General features: G+C 52.7%; 1 protein-coding gene across 1 annotated transcript in view; it reads right to left on the bottom strand.

The window, feature by feature from the left end:
• MSI2 (musashi RNA binding protein 2) overlaps window positions 1–18289 on the bottom strand; it is a 355609-nt gene that overhangs the window by 20303 nt on the left and 317017 nt on the right. Inside the window, exon 7 of the mRNA XM_007463882.1 lies at window positions 10152–10234. Within this exon, the coding sequence (XP_007463944.1) occupies window positions 10152–10234 (83 nt within the window). The remainder of the gene's footprint in view (window positions 1–10151; window positions 10235–18289) is intronic.

Genomic DNA, 18289 nt, shown 5'->3' with positions numbered 1-18289 from the left:
TCTAGGGAGAGAGGGGCCTACTTCAAAGGATAAAATAGATCTCAAAGAGATCAACCTGGACCATGTGGCTGGCAGGAGGGGAGGGGACAACTGTAGGTCAGGCCTCTCGGGGCGGGCGAGCGCTCGGGGTGGTGGGGAATGGCTTGTGGCTTCTGCTGTGGGCACCATCCTTCTGGGGAGCTTCCCGAAAGACACAGACACCTGACCACCGGCATCTCCTCTGACTCAAGCTGCACCCCCTCCCCAGCCAGGTCCCGGTGGGCTCCAGGCCAGTACTGCCTCGCTGAAGCCCCAAGCTGACCACCTCCTGCAGCCCCCAGGCTCTGAGCGGAAGGGCGATGACACTCAGGTATAAAGATTCTGGGCTCCTGCCCCGAGCCAGCAGCTCCCCAGGCTCTCTAGTGAGGCAGGCGCCCCTGCCCCGAGCCAGCAGCTCCCCAGGCTCTCTAGTGAGGCAGGCGGGGTGAGCTGCAGCCCAGAAACCACACACAGCCCCCCACCGTGGTGTCCCCCATCACAGCCTTTCTTCCTCCTGCCCGCTGCTCTCTCTTGCCCTCTCTGCCAGTCACAAGCCTTTCTGGAGACTCTAGGAGGGTGGACCCTTCACGGGGCTCTTGCCCTCAAGGATCCTGCAGAGTAAGACAAAGCCTAGACAAGCTCCTTGGGAAGGAACTGAGTCTATTGACCCGCCCCGTGCATGGTGTCCAGAGTCGGCCTCGAGAGCACGGCGGCTACAGAATGTGCTAGAGAACGTGCAGCAGCTGCAAACGAAGATGAGGGCCCTTGTCCCACCGTCACTCAGAGTTTCAGGATGGCGGCTGGGTGAACGCCTGGCCTGAGACACCATCACGTCGCGGGCAGCAACCACACCCTGGAAATCCTGGCAGCCGCCCTGGGAAGACCAGCCCTTGACTCCAGCGGGAAAGGGCATCCAGCCATCTGGCCATACCTGCGCCTCACCAGTGCCAGCTCTTGTGCCCTCTGCCAATGCAGAGAGGACCCCCGGACATCTCCATCAGACACTGTCCTTGTAGACAGGGAGCAGCATGCGGCCAAGCACCAGAGGACCCACTTGTATGGATAAGTGGTCTTGTTCCAATGCAAAGGGGTCCTCACAGATAGGGGACCTCCCCCAATGGAGTCTAAGGAAGAGGGGGTTACTGTGCAAACCGAAATGGAAATGCCAGCCTGGGAAGTGAAGGAGGCCAGCAGAAACGTCTACCTTCGAAGGACACACGCTTGCTATAAGTGGCCCAGACCCGTTCGTGACAAGCACTGAGAGTCCCACCGGACATAGAATCTTGACTCCCCTCTCTGGTCAGCAGAATTACTCTAGAGAAGGAACATATTGTTTATTGAGCACTCCCCACATGCAAGGCGTAGTCACGACATCCTCGTGTGTGTGTGTGTGTGTCTCTGTGTATACATATATTGTATAATGTAGAATATATGTCATGACACATACATGTAATGCACATAAAGCACAGCGCCTGGCACACAGAAGCCCTCCAAGAATGCCCAGCGTTCTCGACACCCTCACTAATCGACTCCCCGTTTCCTCCGTGAGCTGGCCTGACTCACCCCGTGGTTAGAGTAGAAAAGGAAACTGAGGCTTCAAAGAAGGATCTGTCCAAGGTCACAAAGCCAGATAATGACAAAGCTAGGATTCAATCCTAGGTCCTCCAATTCAAAACCCCTGTCCCCACCTCTCGGCCTCTGGCCAGCCCTTCCCTACCTCCCTCTATCCACCCGTCAAGGCCCATTCGGAAGTTATTCCTCCCACAAGGCCATCCCCGATCCTAGTTCCAGAATTAATTTCCCCACCACTTCCGGGACCAATTCCATCCACTGTTTCCTCTGCTCAGTATTTTATTAAAATCAGCGGTGGCGAAGTGAAAACAGTCATAAACCAATACCATTAGCACCTCCTATTCAGCAGGCAGGGCTGGGTGGGGACACAGATGAATTCAGGATGTCGCTCAGAGTCTGGGCAAGGAGTGGAGAGGAGCTGGTCCCTAACCCTGTCCGGAGACACGTGCCCAGTGTCCACCGCAGCCTCCAAGGGGTGCCCAGATCCAAGGGGGCCTTGTCCTGCAGCCTAGGCTAGAAGCTAAGGTCCCTGGTTTCGTCTCTGCTCCACTGCCAGCTCTGAGCTGGGACCAGCTGCCTGACTTCCCTGTGCCTCAATTTTCTCATCTGTATAACAGAGTAACAGCAATGTCCACCCCACAGGGCTGCAGTGAGCTAAGAAAGTAAACTAGCTAATCCTGTAAGTGCTCGCGCTGGATAAAGTTAGCTGGGTCGCACCTGACTGTCCTCCACATGGAGCCTGGGTGCGAGCCTTTCAAGGTGATAAAGCTAGTTCACATCTGCGCTTAAAACGTAAATCCCAAAGCCTGGGGAGCACAGCGGAAGGGAGAAAGTGGCCGCCACCCCGCAGGCTGGGAGATCTGGCATGCCGCCACTAACTTTCTCCCTGACCTCCCCAACCTGCTGGCCGGATAGGCCCGTCTTCCTGCTTTCATCAGCAAGGTGTGCTGAGGGAGCTTCCCAGGCTGCACTATTTGGGGAAAAAGCTGATGGTGGCAGCAGCAGCTGGTTGTTTTTTTTTTTAATTTCTGGGAACCTGCAAGGGCATTTCAAAGTGAAAAGAAACCTCAGCCTCCAGCAGGTGCCCAAATTCTGCCACAAGCTGCGTGTTTATCCCAGTCTGTGGTGGGCTTTGCCAGAGACCCTGCCCAGGCCTAATTTCATTTCTCAATTCAAAAGAAAATAAAATAAAAGGGCAGCTTGGGCATCGGCTCACACGTCCCCGGGAAGTCGGGCAGGGCAGGTGAGTGCAGTCAAAGGAAGAACAGGCCCCAGAGAAGGTGAGCAGAGCAGCCTCTTCCAGGGTCTCCAGGCCCCCTCCCGACCCTGTACCCCCTGGGAGGCAGGGGTAGCACACATGGAAAAGCCCAGAGGCCTTCGGCACCGAGATACTGAGAAGGATGCTCCGCTCGCCCCAGCCCCCCTGCAATGACCTCACCAGAGGACAGATGAAGGGCAAACGAGCCAGAGCTCAGCCAATGGGGAGGCCACCTCCCTGCAGGCCAAATTACTTCTGCCTAAAGAGCAACAGACATTTACCACCCAACCACCGCAGCCCTCCCCGCTGCCTTCCCCCACTTCCCTCATCACAGAGATCCCGCTGCTCGCACAACAGAGCTGGTACAAACAGCTGATACACAAACAGCACGCGCGGAGCGGTGCGCGCGCATGCGCCATGGGTGGGTGGGTGGGTGGGCGGGGGAACGACAGCTCCCCCTCCCACGGAAACACGAGATTCATTTATTAGGTGCCTCTCTGGCGTTTCCTCTTTTTTTTTTGCCTTCATCCTGCTTGTTTAATGTTACATTTGACGTTCTCATTTTATAGATGGCAACAGAGTCAGAATGGATGGCTAAAATTAGCTTACGAGTGAGAATGACGCTACAAATAGGATGGTGAACGCAGAAGCCCAGTTAATTCCACCCACATTACCTCCCCCCTCCATGCCCCCCCCTTTTGGGCTGGTGCCCAACTGAGCTCTCAGGCCTCAGGCTGAGGAGGGGCAGCTGGAGGGAGGGGAAGCATGCTGGGTCACTGGGGCACCCTGCCGGGGTCAGCACCCACCCCAGCCTGGGGCCTCCGCGGACCACCTGACCCAGCACCACAGCCCCGAGTCCAAGAGGCCAACCCAGGGCTCTGCTGATCTCTCGTCCTCCCGCCCCCTCCCACCCAGAAGCCCCCGTTCTGGGGGTTAATCCCCCAACTGCGCCCCAGCTGAAGGTGGCAGGCCTGAGATCCCACCAGGCTTTGACCTTAGAAGTGGGGTTTTTGTAACCTCTCCAGAGGATGATTAAGCCGAAGTGTCCGAGTCAGCTTCTCTGGGACCTAGAAAATCGCATCTGCGGGGGCCCTTCTGCTCTGCTCTGCAGGCTGTGTGCCTTCCCCTCTCCTGCGGGACCCCGCCCCGGGCCCCTGCGCCAGAGCATCAGGAGTACCCACACATACCCGCTCCTGCCCTGGAGACTCAGGTCCCAGACCTGCCCAGGTCTGCACACCTGCATTTTACTGACTTGTAATCTGTCCAGGACTGCCTTACCTTATGATTACATCTTTGTTCAATATTCAGACATCTTTGTTCAGATTCTAAGAATAATGATAGTGATGATGATGATAACGAGAGTAAGAAGACTTATCACTTTGATAGAGCATGCTATGGTCTGGTAAAACCCTTCACAAGTCCGAGTTCCAGCAGTCTCTATGGTGGGTGACACGTTACCTGTCTTACGGAGAGGAGGGCCGAAGCACAGAAGCCAAGTAACTTGCCCAAGGTCACAATGAGTAGCAATTAGTGGCTGCACTGTGGGGCATGCAGCAGTGAGGGGTTCGTGGCACCACTGTCGGGAAGGCCTCTTGGATTGACAGCACTCCATTCTGAACGTTCCTTCACTCCCCACCTGCTCAGGGCTTGGAGCCCTCTAAGAATGAAGGCGCTGCTACTTTCCGCAGGCTGCTACCCCAAACCCTGGGGTCTATTTGCCGTCCCCGCCCCACCCCCACCCCGCCCCCCCACCAACTAGTAAAATGCCGACTCGATAGTAGTGAGCCTCAGTGACCACTTGGCTGAGAGCCTTTCCTTGGGCCCACTGAGATAAGCAGACCGCCTCCTCTGAGCTGTATCAGTTTCTGTCAGGAGTTGAAAACTACGGCCCACAGGCCAAATCAAGTAGCCATTTACTTTTGTAAATAAGGTTTTATTTCAACACAGCCATGCCCATCATTTACACACCATTCGTGGCTGCTTTTTGCCCTATGACGGCAGAGTCAAGCAGTTGTGACAAAGACGTAGAGCCTCTGAGGCTTAATGTACTTACTATCTGGCCCTTTACAAAAAATTTGCTGGTGCCTGGCTTAGGCCAAATGGAGGAAACTTGCAGTTACTAAGGAGGTGTTCAGGAAGGCCTATTCCTTCAAGGCTACCAGATTATACACCCAACAACAGAGCAGGCCAAGACCTCCCAGGGCCAGAAGCTGAACCAGCACTTCCTATGAGCTGCCAAAGGCAGTGGCCATCATCCGTCCCACCTTTCGGAGGAGGAAACAGGTACAGACAGGTGGGGTACTTGCTGGGTCACAAGATAACCAGTGGTGGGTCTGGGATTCGGGCTTGGGCAAGTCCTGGGCGTTTCTAAATGACCCGGCAGGTCCCAACTTGGGGACAAGGACATGCGATATCACTCAAGGATCCAGCCCATCACCCACTGGAGGAGCCTCACACACCTGCAGTCAACACTCCGAGACCCAAATCAGAGGGGAGGCCCCGACACTGAGAGCTTCCTTGGGAGAAGATCTGGTCTCTGAACACACAGGGAGTGTGCAGTGGTGCCAAGAGTCCCGGACTGGCCTGGTGATCCCGGGCCAGGCCAGCTCAGCTGGCTCCATGCTCTTCCGGCCTTAGGCCCCTCACTCCCGAGTTCTTTCCTTCTGACACTGGATGGATGATTTGTGACCCAACCCCCGACGTTATCTCATTAGCAGTGATCCTCGCCAGCGCCTTCAGACTTCAATGTACCTACAAATCACTGCGGATGTGTCAAAATACAGATTCTGATTCAGTACATCAGGGGTGGGGCCTGGCACTCTGCATTCCTAACAAGCTTGCCAACTGCTTAGCAATTTTTATAAATTGGATCACCTTAAACGAACAAGGAAAAGGACTTTTTAAAGGAATTCTGTAGTAACCCTTATGTAAAGCAAGTAAAAATTCATTCTTATATTTACCAGTCAAATCAATCCAGATTTTTCAATGATGAGGTTTGTCTAAGGTGGCAGCAGGGTAGAGTGGGAAGGACCCAGGGCTGCAGCCAGAATGACACAGGTTCAAATCCCTGCTCTGCCCTTAGAGCCATGGACTGTGGAAGTCCCTTCACGGCTCTGAGCGCTACTGTCCCCCTCTCTACAATGGGACAATGACCTCGTGCATGTAAGCTGCTGGCACAGTGCCTGGTGACCGCCGATGTCCTGCTGTGGATCACAGGTGCCCCTGCCTGGCCCCTTTCTAAATGTACCCCGAGATCTCACCCGGTGGGGCGGGCGTCGCCTCCGACTCCTTGGAGATGGGGGCTGAGCCAGGCCTCGGAGGGGCCTGGCAGGTCTCTGTCAATTCCCACCTGCCTCCCTGCAGTGCCAGGAGGCACTGGGAGGCTGTGCTGGTGACTAATCAGGCAAGTGTCCCCGCTGCTTCAATCAGGGCCCACGGCGGGAGGGATGTGTCACTACTGCACCAGCACCGGCTCGCTGAGTGTCCGGGGAGGAGCCCCCTCCGGACGGTCACCAGGCGGCCCTGCGTGCGCATCCGTGTGTTTACTGTACAGGAGCCATGTCTGTGCTGCGCTCTGACTGTGCCAGGTCGGAGGACGGGACTGAGTCTCATCGGTCAGGCCCTGAGCTCCGGTGGCAGCCTGCTGCCCCCATGCCCCTTGCTCACCTGCCTCTGGGGGGTGGGGGAGATGCCTGTGGCCGACAGGGACCCCTTAGAAGCTCGGCCCTTCTTCCCAGCCGGGAATCCAGCCCCGAGCGAGCCTGTGTCCTTTGCCCTTCTCTTAGGAGAACTTGGAACCACCCAAGCCACAGCACGGCTGCCTGGGAGGGGTGGTCAGTGGCCTTGGAGGGCTGTAGCCCAGTGAGATGACCCTTCAGGTCTCTTTCAGCCTGGAGAACGGGGAACAGCCTACTGGGTACAAATGTGAGGTCTGGACCTTAGCTTTCTGGGCTTGAAATCTGCTGCTGCCACTCTCTGGCCATGTGGCTCTGAGCAAGCTGCTTAACTTCTCTCTCTGCCTCACCTTGCTGATCAGTTAAATGGGGGTGATAATTAGTACCTACATCAGATGTGGGTGATAGTCAAATGACATACATAAAGCAAACACTCAGCAAAGCATGGAGTTAGCTCTCAAAAATACTGGCTAGTCATAGGATCTCGTGTGGGAGCACCAGGTGGGGCTCTCTGCCCATCCCCCTGCTACCACCGCCACGGAGGCAGCCTCCTTAAGGCCAGGCCTCTAAGCTGGCAGTGGGGGTGTGTCAGTTCCTGCGGTCCCGGCTTCCCTGCTCCTCTGCAGCCAGAAGCATTCGTGCCTGCTGCTGGCTGTCTTGGACGTCAGGGAAGGGCCCTCATTTTAACAAATGTCCAGGAGATTCACCAACCAAATTAGATGGGCAATGGCTTTGGGAATGATAATGTGCCTCACTGTCACGTGGTCCCTCACCCAATCCTTTATTCGTCACACAATTATTTATACAGGGCCTACTGAGTGCCAGGCACACGAGGACTGGGTTAAGAACCAGAAGAGCTGGATTCGAGTCCTATCTTTGTGACTCATCATCAGTGAGACCTCTCCTCTCTGTGAAAATGAGAAAATGGTAGCTCCAAGGACTCTGTGGGAACGGAGTGGGGTGGGGTGGGGGGGCGGTGGTCCCCGCAGCTCTCTGTTCCTGCCCAATTCACAGAGAGACTGTGGGGCTTCCGGGAGAGCTGTCTTTACAGTTTCGAACCACAGTCCAGTTTACACAACACTCCTACGTACATTCTCACAACCGCCCCTGTTTCTGCTTGGCAGTCTCTGAGTTCTCAGTCTCTCCGATCTCTCATTTGAATTCTGTCCATAGCACAGTTTAAATTCATTTCCTTTTCTTTGGGCCTCAGAAGTAGAAACCAGTATCACAGAATCCAAAGCAATTCAGGGTTCGGGCTTCCCTACCGATACGCTTCACACTCCAGCCTTCGGAGGGGGAGAGCCTGCCGGAGAAGTCCTTTCATCGACGGTGACGTGGACCGTGGCAAGAGCTAACGTTTATCAAGCCCGACCCTGTGCTTTTGCTTGTGGTATCTCCTCCAGGCCCCAGCCACCCCACGAGGTGGTCATCACAGGCCCTGTGACCAGCAGTGACCTGCTGCTTCTCTCTCCCAGCACCTCTAAGTTCCCCTTTAGGGCCTGTACCTGGTGGGGGTGGGCTGGGCACCTGCAGTGACGCCTCCATGGGCTTCTGTGTTCCCGACCACTGCACCCCCAGCCCATTCCTCTTGCCTACTTCCATTTCGGCTTCTTCTCTTAGAGAACAACTACCAGCCCCAGATTTGAAAGAAAACAGAAACCTCACACTTTGCACACAGTCACCTGCACCTGCCATAGTCGGCCTCCACCTGAGTGGGAAAGAAGGTGACAAGTGTGAACGATTGGGGACAACGGCTGCAAACCTCTCTGGCTTCAGGCCAGCCCACTGGTTACCTTTCTGGGGCTGAAACTCTTACCTTCTGACTGTCTCCCATGTCATCTGGGGATTCGCCTCCCCACTTCCAAGCTCAGACAATCGTCTGTACAGTTCACCTGGCAGCCAATATACCTCAAGGCCTGTGCTCCTTCACTATCTGGGTGGCCCTGGGGCATATCCCCTGAGCCTCTGTTTCCCCACGGGAACAGTGGGGAGAAGAAAGCCCTTTCCCACTTTGTGTCTCAGGCTAGTTACCAAGCCAGTCAACAGTGAAGGGCCGCACATATGCATTTGTGGCAGCACAGTGAGGCCTCTTGCCAGTCTACACCGGGCTTCCCCGATGAACCATTACGTTAAGTCCTGCCAGGACAGGCATGGAGGCTGCCAGCACCCTGGGCTGCCCCCTCCACTCCCCGCTGCCCAGGCAGCCCTCCGTCAATAGCTGGCCTGGCTAGGAGAGACAAGGTCTCCGGGCACTGGAAGCAGGTTTCCTTTTAAGTCTCCTGTCTCTCTAGACCTGGGTTATTCCCACACACTTATCTCCAGTGTGCCATTTTAATGCCTGAGCTGACACCTCCATACCACAGAACGCAAAGAAATAGTATTTTCATTTCAGATGCAGGTGACGGCTAGCTACAATACGAACAATATTATTATTGTAGTGCCCTGGGAAAAAATTAGCAAGTCAAATATTGAATCAGGCCTGTAGCACCACATGCTAAGCAGACTGCTTTGATCTTATCCATGCTAAAAGCTCTATTATTTAATTTAAAGTCAGTGAACACATATCAGACCAATATACAACGCGTATCTGAATGCCTGTTTCAGAAGCAAAGGAATGTTTTGACCAAAGGAAGAAAATATCAAAGTTACAGCTGCAAGTGAACACAAATTTGCCCTCCCCCTTCTCTTGGGGCTGGAGGTGCTGCTGGCCAACCAAAATGTTTTGGCTCTCAAGGACCTGCTTATGGCTCCAGAAACACCTGCTGAGCTCCCATTTTTTTCTGGAACCAACAAGGAAGGGGTTTCTCACCCACCTACTAAATTTGAATAAGGGAGTTTGAGACCTCAAGTCGGCATGCATGAGCTGCACGTGGTATGGCGCCCTCTGGTGGCCATTCCTCTGGTAGGCCTGCTGCCCCCGCCCCCTCAAACTTCAATGATCCAACCCCCTCCCTGTTGAGGGTGCCCTGCCCGGAAAAGGGACTTTAAAGGGCCAAAAGGAGGCCAAAGCGGCTAATCATGAGGGTAAAACTATCTAGCTGATCAGAAGGGAAGAACGTTAATTACCCAGCAGGGCCCAAAGAGAGAGAGACTTTTATACATGAAGATAAAACTTCATATATAAGATAGACCCCCTCAAAACCCAATCTAAACAGCAAATGCATACCCTAAGCCAGGGGTCAGCAAATTACAACCTGCAGGTCAAACTGCCCCCCCTCCCCCTTTTGTAGAGCCCAAGAGTTAGGAATGATTTTTTACATTTTTAAATGGCAATCAATCAATCAATAAAAATTTGTGACATGTGAAAATTACATGAGATTTCAATTTCAGTGTCCCTAAACAAAGCTTTATTGAAACACAGCCCTGCTTATTCATGTATATGTTGTGTGTGGATGTTTTGTAGCTGGACAGTCAGTTGTATGGCCGGCAAAGCTGAAAATATATCCTATTTGGCCCTTTACAGAAAAAGCTTGTCAACTCCTGCCATTCACAGAGCTGAACTGTTAGTCTGGTGCCTACGCCCACCCTGCCCACCTTCTAGCATGACCAAGCTGCAGCAGTCTGCAGGACAAGGGGTGTATATGGGGGAAGGGAGGCATCACATTTCAGCGCAACCCCTACCAACTTACCATTTTATTATTGATTTCATGGAAATGAATCTCACAGACTTTCTCCACAACGTCTTCATTCTCAAAAGTGACAAAGCCAAACCCTAAAGGAAAAAGGAGGGGGAAAAAGACAGAGAGGAGAGGTGAGTTCAGTTCCCTTTGGCCCGAACGTCTTTCTTTGATGTCCTGTGGTGGTGACAGGTTCCTGGGATGAGGGCAGATGGATCCCCGGGAAGGGCCTCCAGCTTGAGGAAACGATTTCTAATTTGTACAGAGCACCCTTCCAACAGTGAGGAAAAGTTAATGATTTCGTCCCCCAGGCGGCGGGCGCATGTGGTTTACATTTGCCCGGAAGCAAACAAGAAATTTACCTGTCTGTTATTTACAAGGGTCAGAGCCCGCGGCTCCTGGCAGGAGGCAGGCGGGTGGGGGACGACCATGGAGGATCACGGCGGGGCCACACTTGCCCCTTCCGTGATTGAATGGCCAGCCCTTGCGTCGGCCTCCAGACGGAGGCGGTTATTTGTCCTTTTCTTCCTGAATTACTTCCTCTAATACCTCATCAGGACATCCTGAGGCCTGGAAGAAACTATTAAAAGTTTCAGGCCTCTGTTCTGCGTAGGCATCCTTTTTCTACCGCTGCTTCAAAAGCGCTGCGGATTTGGGGCAGTTTAAGACTGTTTGATGCCTGCTGTCAGCCTGTCAGCTATGCACTGTATTTACTCGGCTGGAGACGGGCTTTGCTAGACAAGCTGCACTGAAGAATTTTGGCAGGCGCCCGCTGCTCAGCATCCTGAGTGCCTCTCGCTACCCTCCTGCCCCTCGCTTTGGGTTCCAGCGCGCTGCCCCATCTGTGACCCCACTCGGTAAGCACCGCTTTGACACACAGACCCACTCACAGGATGGCACCCTGCCTCGGATGAAACGCAGCTGCAGTGAACACATGCAGGAGCACAGACACCCTGAGGGGGAGGCAGCAGACCTGGCTCCAGTTCTGACTTTGCGCTGAACTTACGTGTCATCCTGGGAGGCCCCTTCCCCCCTGAGCCTCAAGGTTTGAGACTGGACTCTGGGTCCCCCCTCAGGTCACAGCCCAAATCTCTGCTATGGACTGAATGTTCGTGTTCCCTCAAATTCATATATTGAAATCCTACGCTAACGTGATGGTGTTAGGAGGTGGGCCTTTGGGGGGACATTTAGGTCATGAGGGTGGAGGCCTCATGGATGGGATTAGTGCCCTTATACAAGACATGAGAGAGCCTGCTTTCTCTGCCCTCTGCCATAGGAGGATACAGTAAGACCAGGAAGAGGGCCTTCACCAAAAACCTGACCATGCTGGCACCCTGATCTTGGACTTCAAGCCTCCAGAACTGTGAGAAATAAATTTCTGTTGTTTGTAAGCCTCCCAGTCTATGGTACTTTGTAATAGCAGCTCCACTGACCAAGATACTATCTTCCGCAAAGATATGAGCCTGACCGAACACAAGTCTGGGCACACCAACCAGGAACACAAGAATCAGAACGGCTCTTTTTGTATTATGATAATTAGTGCTTCCTGTCAACGAATACAAATACAGATGCTCCCTTTTTAAGCTTTTGTGTCTATTCTGGGCCCCAGAAATCCCAGGTGGGGAGAGAATCTCTCAAGACCCTCTTTTCTCCAACCTCCAATTCTACCACCGTACCTTCTAAGGAACAGCAGGGAATAGGGAGCTGAGGGCACTGCAAACCTATATTACAGCTCCTGCAGGATCTAGAAGATTCCTCGGGAAAGGAATGGAAAAGGCCACTCCCTGCTCTCAAACAATTTCCAGTACAACAGAGGGCTAGGATGACCACAGAATCGGCGATCACGATCCTCATGATGATATGTAATTTATTACCACACACCAAATACCAGGTTGGTATTCCCAGCCTACACAGAGAGCAATTCGCTCTCTAAAAGGCACAGGTCAGAAGTTCCCACTCAAGAGGAGCATCTCTCCTGTGCAGACCTCACCCCTCCCTCTCGACCCTCACGTCTAGCCTCTGGGTAAATCTGGGTCTCCTTTGTGTCTGAAGTTGCCCCTCTGGCCTGAACTCAGACTGAGGCAACATGCAAACCCCTAAACGAGCCAGGATGGGCCAGTTCTTAGGTAGGGCGAGAACCCCACTGCTAATTAGGGTGAATGCAACGGGCTGAACAGTGGCCCCCAAAAGGTATGTCCATGTCCTAACCCCTGGAACCTATGAATGTGACGTTATCGGGAAAAAAGGTTTTTGCAAACGTAGTTAAGTTCAGAATCTCAAGAAGAGATCATTGTGGATTTAGGGCGGGCCTGCCACCCAATGGCAGGTGTTCTTAAAAGGGAGAGGAGAGGTAGAAGTGAGACATAGAGGGGAGACATCCACGTGAAGGCGAGGCAGAGGTTGGAGCAATGCAGCCACAAGCCAAGGAATGCCTGGAGCCCCCAGGAGCTGGAAGAGGAACGGCTGTCCCCTAGAACCTGCAGAGGGAGCATGGCCCTGCTGACAGCTTGATTTCAGACTTCTGGCCTCCAGAACTGTGAGAGAATAAATTTCTGTTGCATTAAGCCACTCAGTTGGTGGTAATTTGTTATGGCAGCCACTGCAAACTAAGACAGCAAGGTTGCAGGTTATGGCAGCCTCCACACAGGTGGGCAGGTCCCACGAGATCGCTGCAGCCAGACCAAGCACGCGCTTCGGATGGAAGGCAGGAGAGTGTGGACGAATGAGGCAAACCCATCCGTGCCACCAGGAAAGAGCATGAGTCAGTGCCAGTCAAGGGCACCCCTCAAGGAGCCGGAGGACAGTGGTTTAATGTCACCTAGCTGCTGAGCACGTACTTGACCTGCAATAGCACCCAGGTAAGTCTAGTTACCTGGAGGCCACGGGTTGAGTTCCCCGCCAAGGAAGCTGCTTTTCTGCTGTAGCCCACTCCTCCCTGGTTCACTGTGCAATAACTATCTGAACTCCAGGCCCAACACCACTCAGGACTCACTGTTGCCCCAATTTCTCATTCCCTGCCACTGCTCAGAGATGGGAAGAGACGTGGCAGAGCTGGCAGACAGGAATTAAAATGCAGACTGTTGCACTGGGAAGGGAGGGGGCAGGACTCGCGGCGGTCACTTCAGATCCCGACTCCCTGCTGGTCCCTTCCCTAATCCCACAGAACTCAAAATTCGAGTATCACAAAAATGATTTTTCTGATCAAAGGAGAGCGCGTGGATTTGAAGCCTATGTACCATGGATGCATCACAATTCAGCGATGTCAAGACTCATTTGCAGTATTTTAAAGATCTATATCGTTTCAACAGCCCTGTCTGTTTGGCTCAAATAGAGAAAACAAACTTGATTATGTCTAAAATATGTATTCATTCCATTTGGAGAAAGCAAAGAAGTAATGAAACACTTAACTATCAATAAATGTTATTCCTGAACGTATAATCATTTTTATGTCACAGATGCATTATCATTTACAATGAATTAGCAACTCAGTGGCGAACAACCCCCCCACCCCTGCCCAAAATCAATTAAAGTGAGGAGTGAAGGGCAGAACAAGGAAGTCAGAAATCTGGGAGGGATGCGGTAGAGGGCGGGAAAAACCCTTTTTCGGCTTCAAAGTCTTTTCATTTTCATTTTATTTATTTATTTATTTTTTGCGGTACGCGGGCCTCTCCCTGCTGTGGCCTCTCCCGTTGCGGAGCACAGGCTCCGGACGCGCAGGCTCAGCGGCCATGGCTCACGGGCCCAGCCGCTCCGCGGCACGTGGGATCTTCCCGGACCGGGGCACGAACCTGCGTCCCCTGCATCGGCAGGCGGACTCTCAACCACTGCGCCACCAGGGAAGCCCCCTTTTTCATTTTTGAAATTAATTTTTTATTGGGTAAAATATACGTAACGTAAAATTTACCACTTTAACCATTTTTAAGTGTACAGGTCAGAGGTATGAAGCATATTCATGATGTCGTGCAACCATCGCCACTATCCATCTCCAGAGCTTTCCACCGTCCCAGACTCGAACTCTGTACCCTGTAAGCAATAACCTCCCTTCCTCCCTTCTCAGCCCCCAGGAACTATTCTACTTTCCGTCTCTATGAATTCGCCTATTCTAGGTACTTCCGTGTACTTGGAATCATACCAGTCTTTGTCCTTTTGTGTCTGGTTTATTTCACTATGCATAATGTTTTCAAGGCATCAGTCTTTTGAACAATCTGCCGAATGTACAGACCCTACATGAGGCTCAGGGAGGTTGAGTATTCCTGAGAAGGAGCGGGAAGGACTGATTTATTTCCCTCTCATTTTTTCCCAAAAGAGCCTCGCAGAGAATCAGAAATGGAGTCTCATGAAAGCCCATCAAGCAGAAGCATAGCAGCCAGGTGGAAGAAACACACAATTATCCTCGCTCAAAGGCAAGGACCAGGTAATGAGGTGTGCGCCTCAGGAGCGCCCCTTCACCTCTCTGGGCCTCACAGACGCAGGCAGAACCGGGTGTGGTGCATGGGGGTGGGGTGGGGTCCTGCTCTTGTCCCCACCAAGGCCAGGGCTTTGATGCACAGTGTCTACGGGGGCTCCAGCTCCACGAGGGCCCTTTGGGGTGCCCCTGTGAACACCCCCTGCCCAGTGTCGCATCTCCCTTGGTCCTAAGGAGGTGCCACCCCAGAGCCAGAAAACACCTCCCTAGGCATGTAAAGTCTCGAGCCGCCATCCAGTACGGAGAGGAGCCCTAGGGGCTGTAAACGGGGGTGGGGGGGAGGGGGAGTGTCAAAGGGCCAAAACTTGCTGGACAACAGGCTAGAAACCCTCTCAACTTGTCATCAGCAAAATGTCACCTGTCTGGCCTCTCACAAAGTCCCCGCCTGAACTGCAGCTGAGCTTCTGAGGGGCCCCAGGAGTCAACAAAACTGGGACAAAGAAGGTGGTGGGAAGGTTAACCCCAAACAAAAAGGGATTTCAAAACGGATATAAATAGGGTAGCGGCTGACAGCGAGCATTTACAAATGAAATTCTACAGCATTCTCCAGAATGAAGCTATTATCGGCAACTAACAAGTAAGCTCTACGTAAGAGATAAGCATTTAACAGTCAAACCTTTTTTCCCTCTTTTATTCAAATGAACTAAACTGAATATTCATCTGAACAATACAAAGCTATGAAAAACCACACACACACAGAAGACAACAGAAGTCCGAAAACAAGATACCTCAAAATTAAAATGACCTGCTCCAGAGGCAGTCACTGAGGAACACCCAACAGTTAACTTACAGAGAATTCTTTTTTAGGTCAGGGAGGGAAAGATGGGAACGGCCTCCCCCTAGCCTCAAATATAATTTTCGTCTCTTATCATATAGGTCAATGAACACTAATAGGCAATCACACAGTGCCTAACGCATCTTCAGTGAAAATCAATGCAAGTCAGGAGTTAACACACTTGGTTAATGGGGAAAAAAATGAGAGAGAAAAACCCCAGACTGTCAGATTTATTCTGAGTATCGCATGAGGAATTTAAGGTATGTGTACGCAAGGGTATTTATAACCCAGGAAACCTCCCTCTCTCGCTAATAACCCAGTGTTGGGGGAAGCGGCAGCATCCCTGGGCTGCTTCCAGAGTAAATATGAATCCCTTGGGTCTGGGCGTGGGGAGCACTTTCTGGTTTCAAAATGCTTCCCCTACATCATCCTCCCTGGTCCTCAAGGCAACCCTGAGAGAGGCAGGGCAGGCTCCTGTGTCGTCATTTCGCCCAACTGCACAGCTAAACGCCTCGTCCATGCAGGCATGTGGACAACTAAGCCAGAGCAGGAGTTGACCCAGGCGTCATACTCGGCTCCTTTCACGACCCCACCCTGCTTTTTTGGAGAAGGTCATCAATCAGGGCCTTCCCTGGATCAGTAAGTGTTCAAAGATGGATTGGAGGCCCCACAGTCCTGGGAAGGTGAGACCTGGGCCACGAGCATGGTGGTCTGTGGGTTTCAGCACGGAGTCAACCCCCGGTAGCTGTGTGTCCGTTAGTGACACTTCATCTTGGGCTGCCCTGCATCCCCAACTCAGAACATGTCAGGGCCACTTCCATGGGCTACAGCAGGCTTGGCAAATCGGTTTCATCTCCTTGGAAGGGTTTTCCTGGAGCCCTGGATGGGGTCTGAGGGCCCCCCTACATGGCGGGATGGGATGGCTTCACATGTCCCTGGGTTTGTCCTTAAAAAAATGTGACTCAGAAGACTGATCTGTTCCAAGAAAAAAACGAGCTGCCTTTCCAAAAGAAAGGACATGTTTCTAATGACGGATCCCCATTTTGGGATACTCACTGCCTGTTACCTGGACATCAGTGAAGTCCAGTCTGAGCTGCCATTACTTTCCTGAGCATCTTCAGATGTCAGGTACTGGGCAGGAGGGGTGACCAGTCCTGGCTGTGCCTGTTCTTAACACCCAAACGCTAATGTGGATTTTGATCAGATAAGCATGTCATTTCCCACCAAGCCAGGGATGGGATTCCTTCAGTCATATCTACTGTCTGGTATCCTAAAGGTGGTTATTTATTATCAGTCCACATTCTAATAATAATTATAAAAAGAGAAAGCTTACTGCATGTATTGATCAGCCTTCTTTAACTCAGTCTTTGCACCCGACCCTCGCCAAGTAGGATGATTGCTCCCACTTTACAGACTGAAGAACTGAGGCCCGGGCAGCAGGGGAGGGCGGAGCCTTTGTTCGTTCCACCCCAGCCCCCTTTCTTCATATAAAGGTGGGTTACTCTAGATCCAGTATCTGCCGGATTCTAAACGTGTCCCACAACCTGGCTCTGGAACCCCACCCCATCACCTTGCTCTGAGAGACCCTCCACAAACCGGCGGACAGCCCCTCAGCCTAATGACCCAGCAGGAGGGCCAGGAGAGTCGGGGAGAGACGTGCTGTCCGGTCCAGCTGAGTGTTCACTCCTGGGTGTGTGTAGCTGAGCCCTTCTACATAAAGGCAACTCAGGGGACACCGAGGGTTTTCACAGTGACACCACAAAGATGAATTTTGTAAAGAAAAACAACTAGAGCGTCACCTAAGCTAGTCTAGCCAAGGATGGGCACAGGGTAGGGACTCCTCTGAACGTTTCCAGACCCCAACCATGGAGCTGCCAGAAAACGGGGCTGGGTCATCAAGCAAGATGCTAGTAGACACCTCTTGTAGCAAACTGGCTCTCTAATGGGTCAGCAGCCCTGGAGGGATAAACAGAGAAGCACTCACGTCCCCGGCCTTATAAAGAACAAAGAACAGGGACAGGCACATTGACCCGCGATGGACACAGGACTCGGCCTCAGGGCTGGTGGGAACAAAGGCGTGTGGGCCAGGAGGCCATCAGAGGCAGACGCTCGCTACCTCCCTCCCTCGTGGCTGGCAAATGAGCCGGTGACGGACTGGATGGTCTGCAGACATCCCTTCTCAGCGCAGTCCTCGCTCTGCCCCATACCCTTCTATCTCCCTGACCTGGAGCCAGCAAGCTGCCTCTTTGGGGGGCCCTTTCTGACCTGGCCTTTCCTCCCTGCCACGTGCCCTTCAGGGTGGCACTGCAGCCCTTCCTCTGTGGCATCACTCATGCACCTGCTTCCTCGTTTACACCAGCAGTTTGGCAGCTGGTTGCTGTAAACGATAATAAAATGCCTTTCCAAAAAATGAAGGAATGTGACCAGACACGCCAGACATCATGATATTAAGGCCGTGTCAATTAATTTCTCCCCCTGCTTGATAAACGAGCCCCATTCCATCTCTTAATAATGAGGAGAGAAACAAGAAAAGTTGACACTTGGTTTAATTTATTTTCTCAACTTGCCTGATCATATTTCTTTCTGCCTTGCAGAGCTGGCTGTGGCCGTGGGGAATTATAAGTGGCTGGCGTGCAGGCAGAGACTGGATTGGTGTGAATCGACACGGGTCTCTCTATCCCCACACACCGCTTCATCAGGAGGGGAAGGGACTCGCGAGCCAGCTTGGACCTGTGCCTCTTCGGGGGCGGGAGAGTGGAGGCGGGGCAGGGCGGGATCTCAGGTGTGGGGGGCCCGGAGGACAGCAGTGGCACTCTCAGACTCCAGTCTAGTGCTGAGGAACTGCTCGAGACTGAATTCCCTAAATTAATACTAATCTAGCTTGGCGGCATTGGCCAGAGGGGAGCCAAT

The sequence above is a fragment of the Lipotes vexillifer genome, unplaced genomic scaffold, assembly GCF_000442215.2.
Source record: "Lipotes vexillifer unplaced genomic scaffold, Lipotes_vexillifer_v1.1 scaffold333, whole genome shotgun sequence".
Taxonomy (NCBI): domain Eukaryota; kingdom Metazoa; phylum Chordata; class Mammalia; order Artiodactyla; family Lipotidae; genus Lipotes; species Lipotes vexillifer.
The sequence above is the reverse complement of the archived record's forward strand: the minus strand, read 5'-3'. Positions and strand labels throughout refer to the sequence as shown.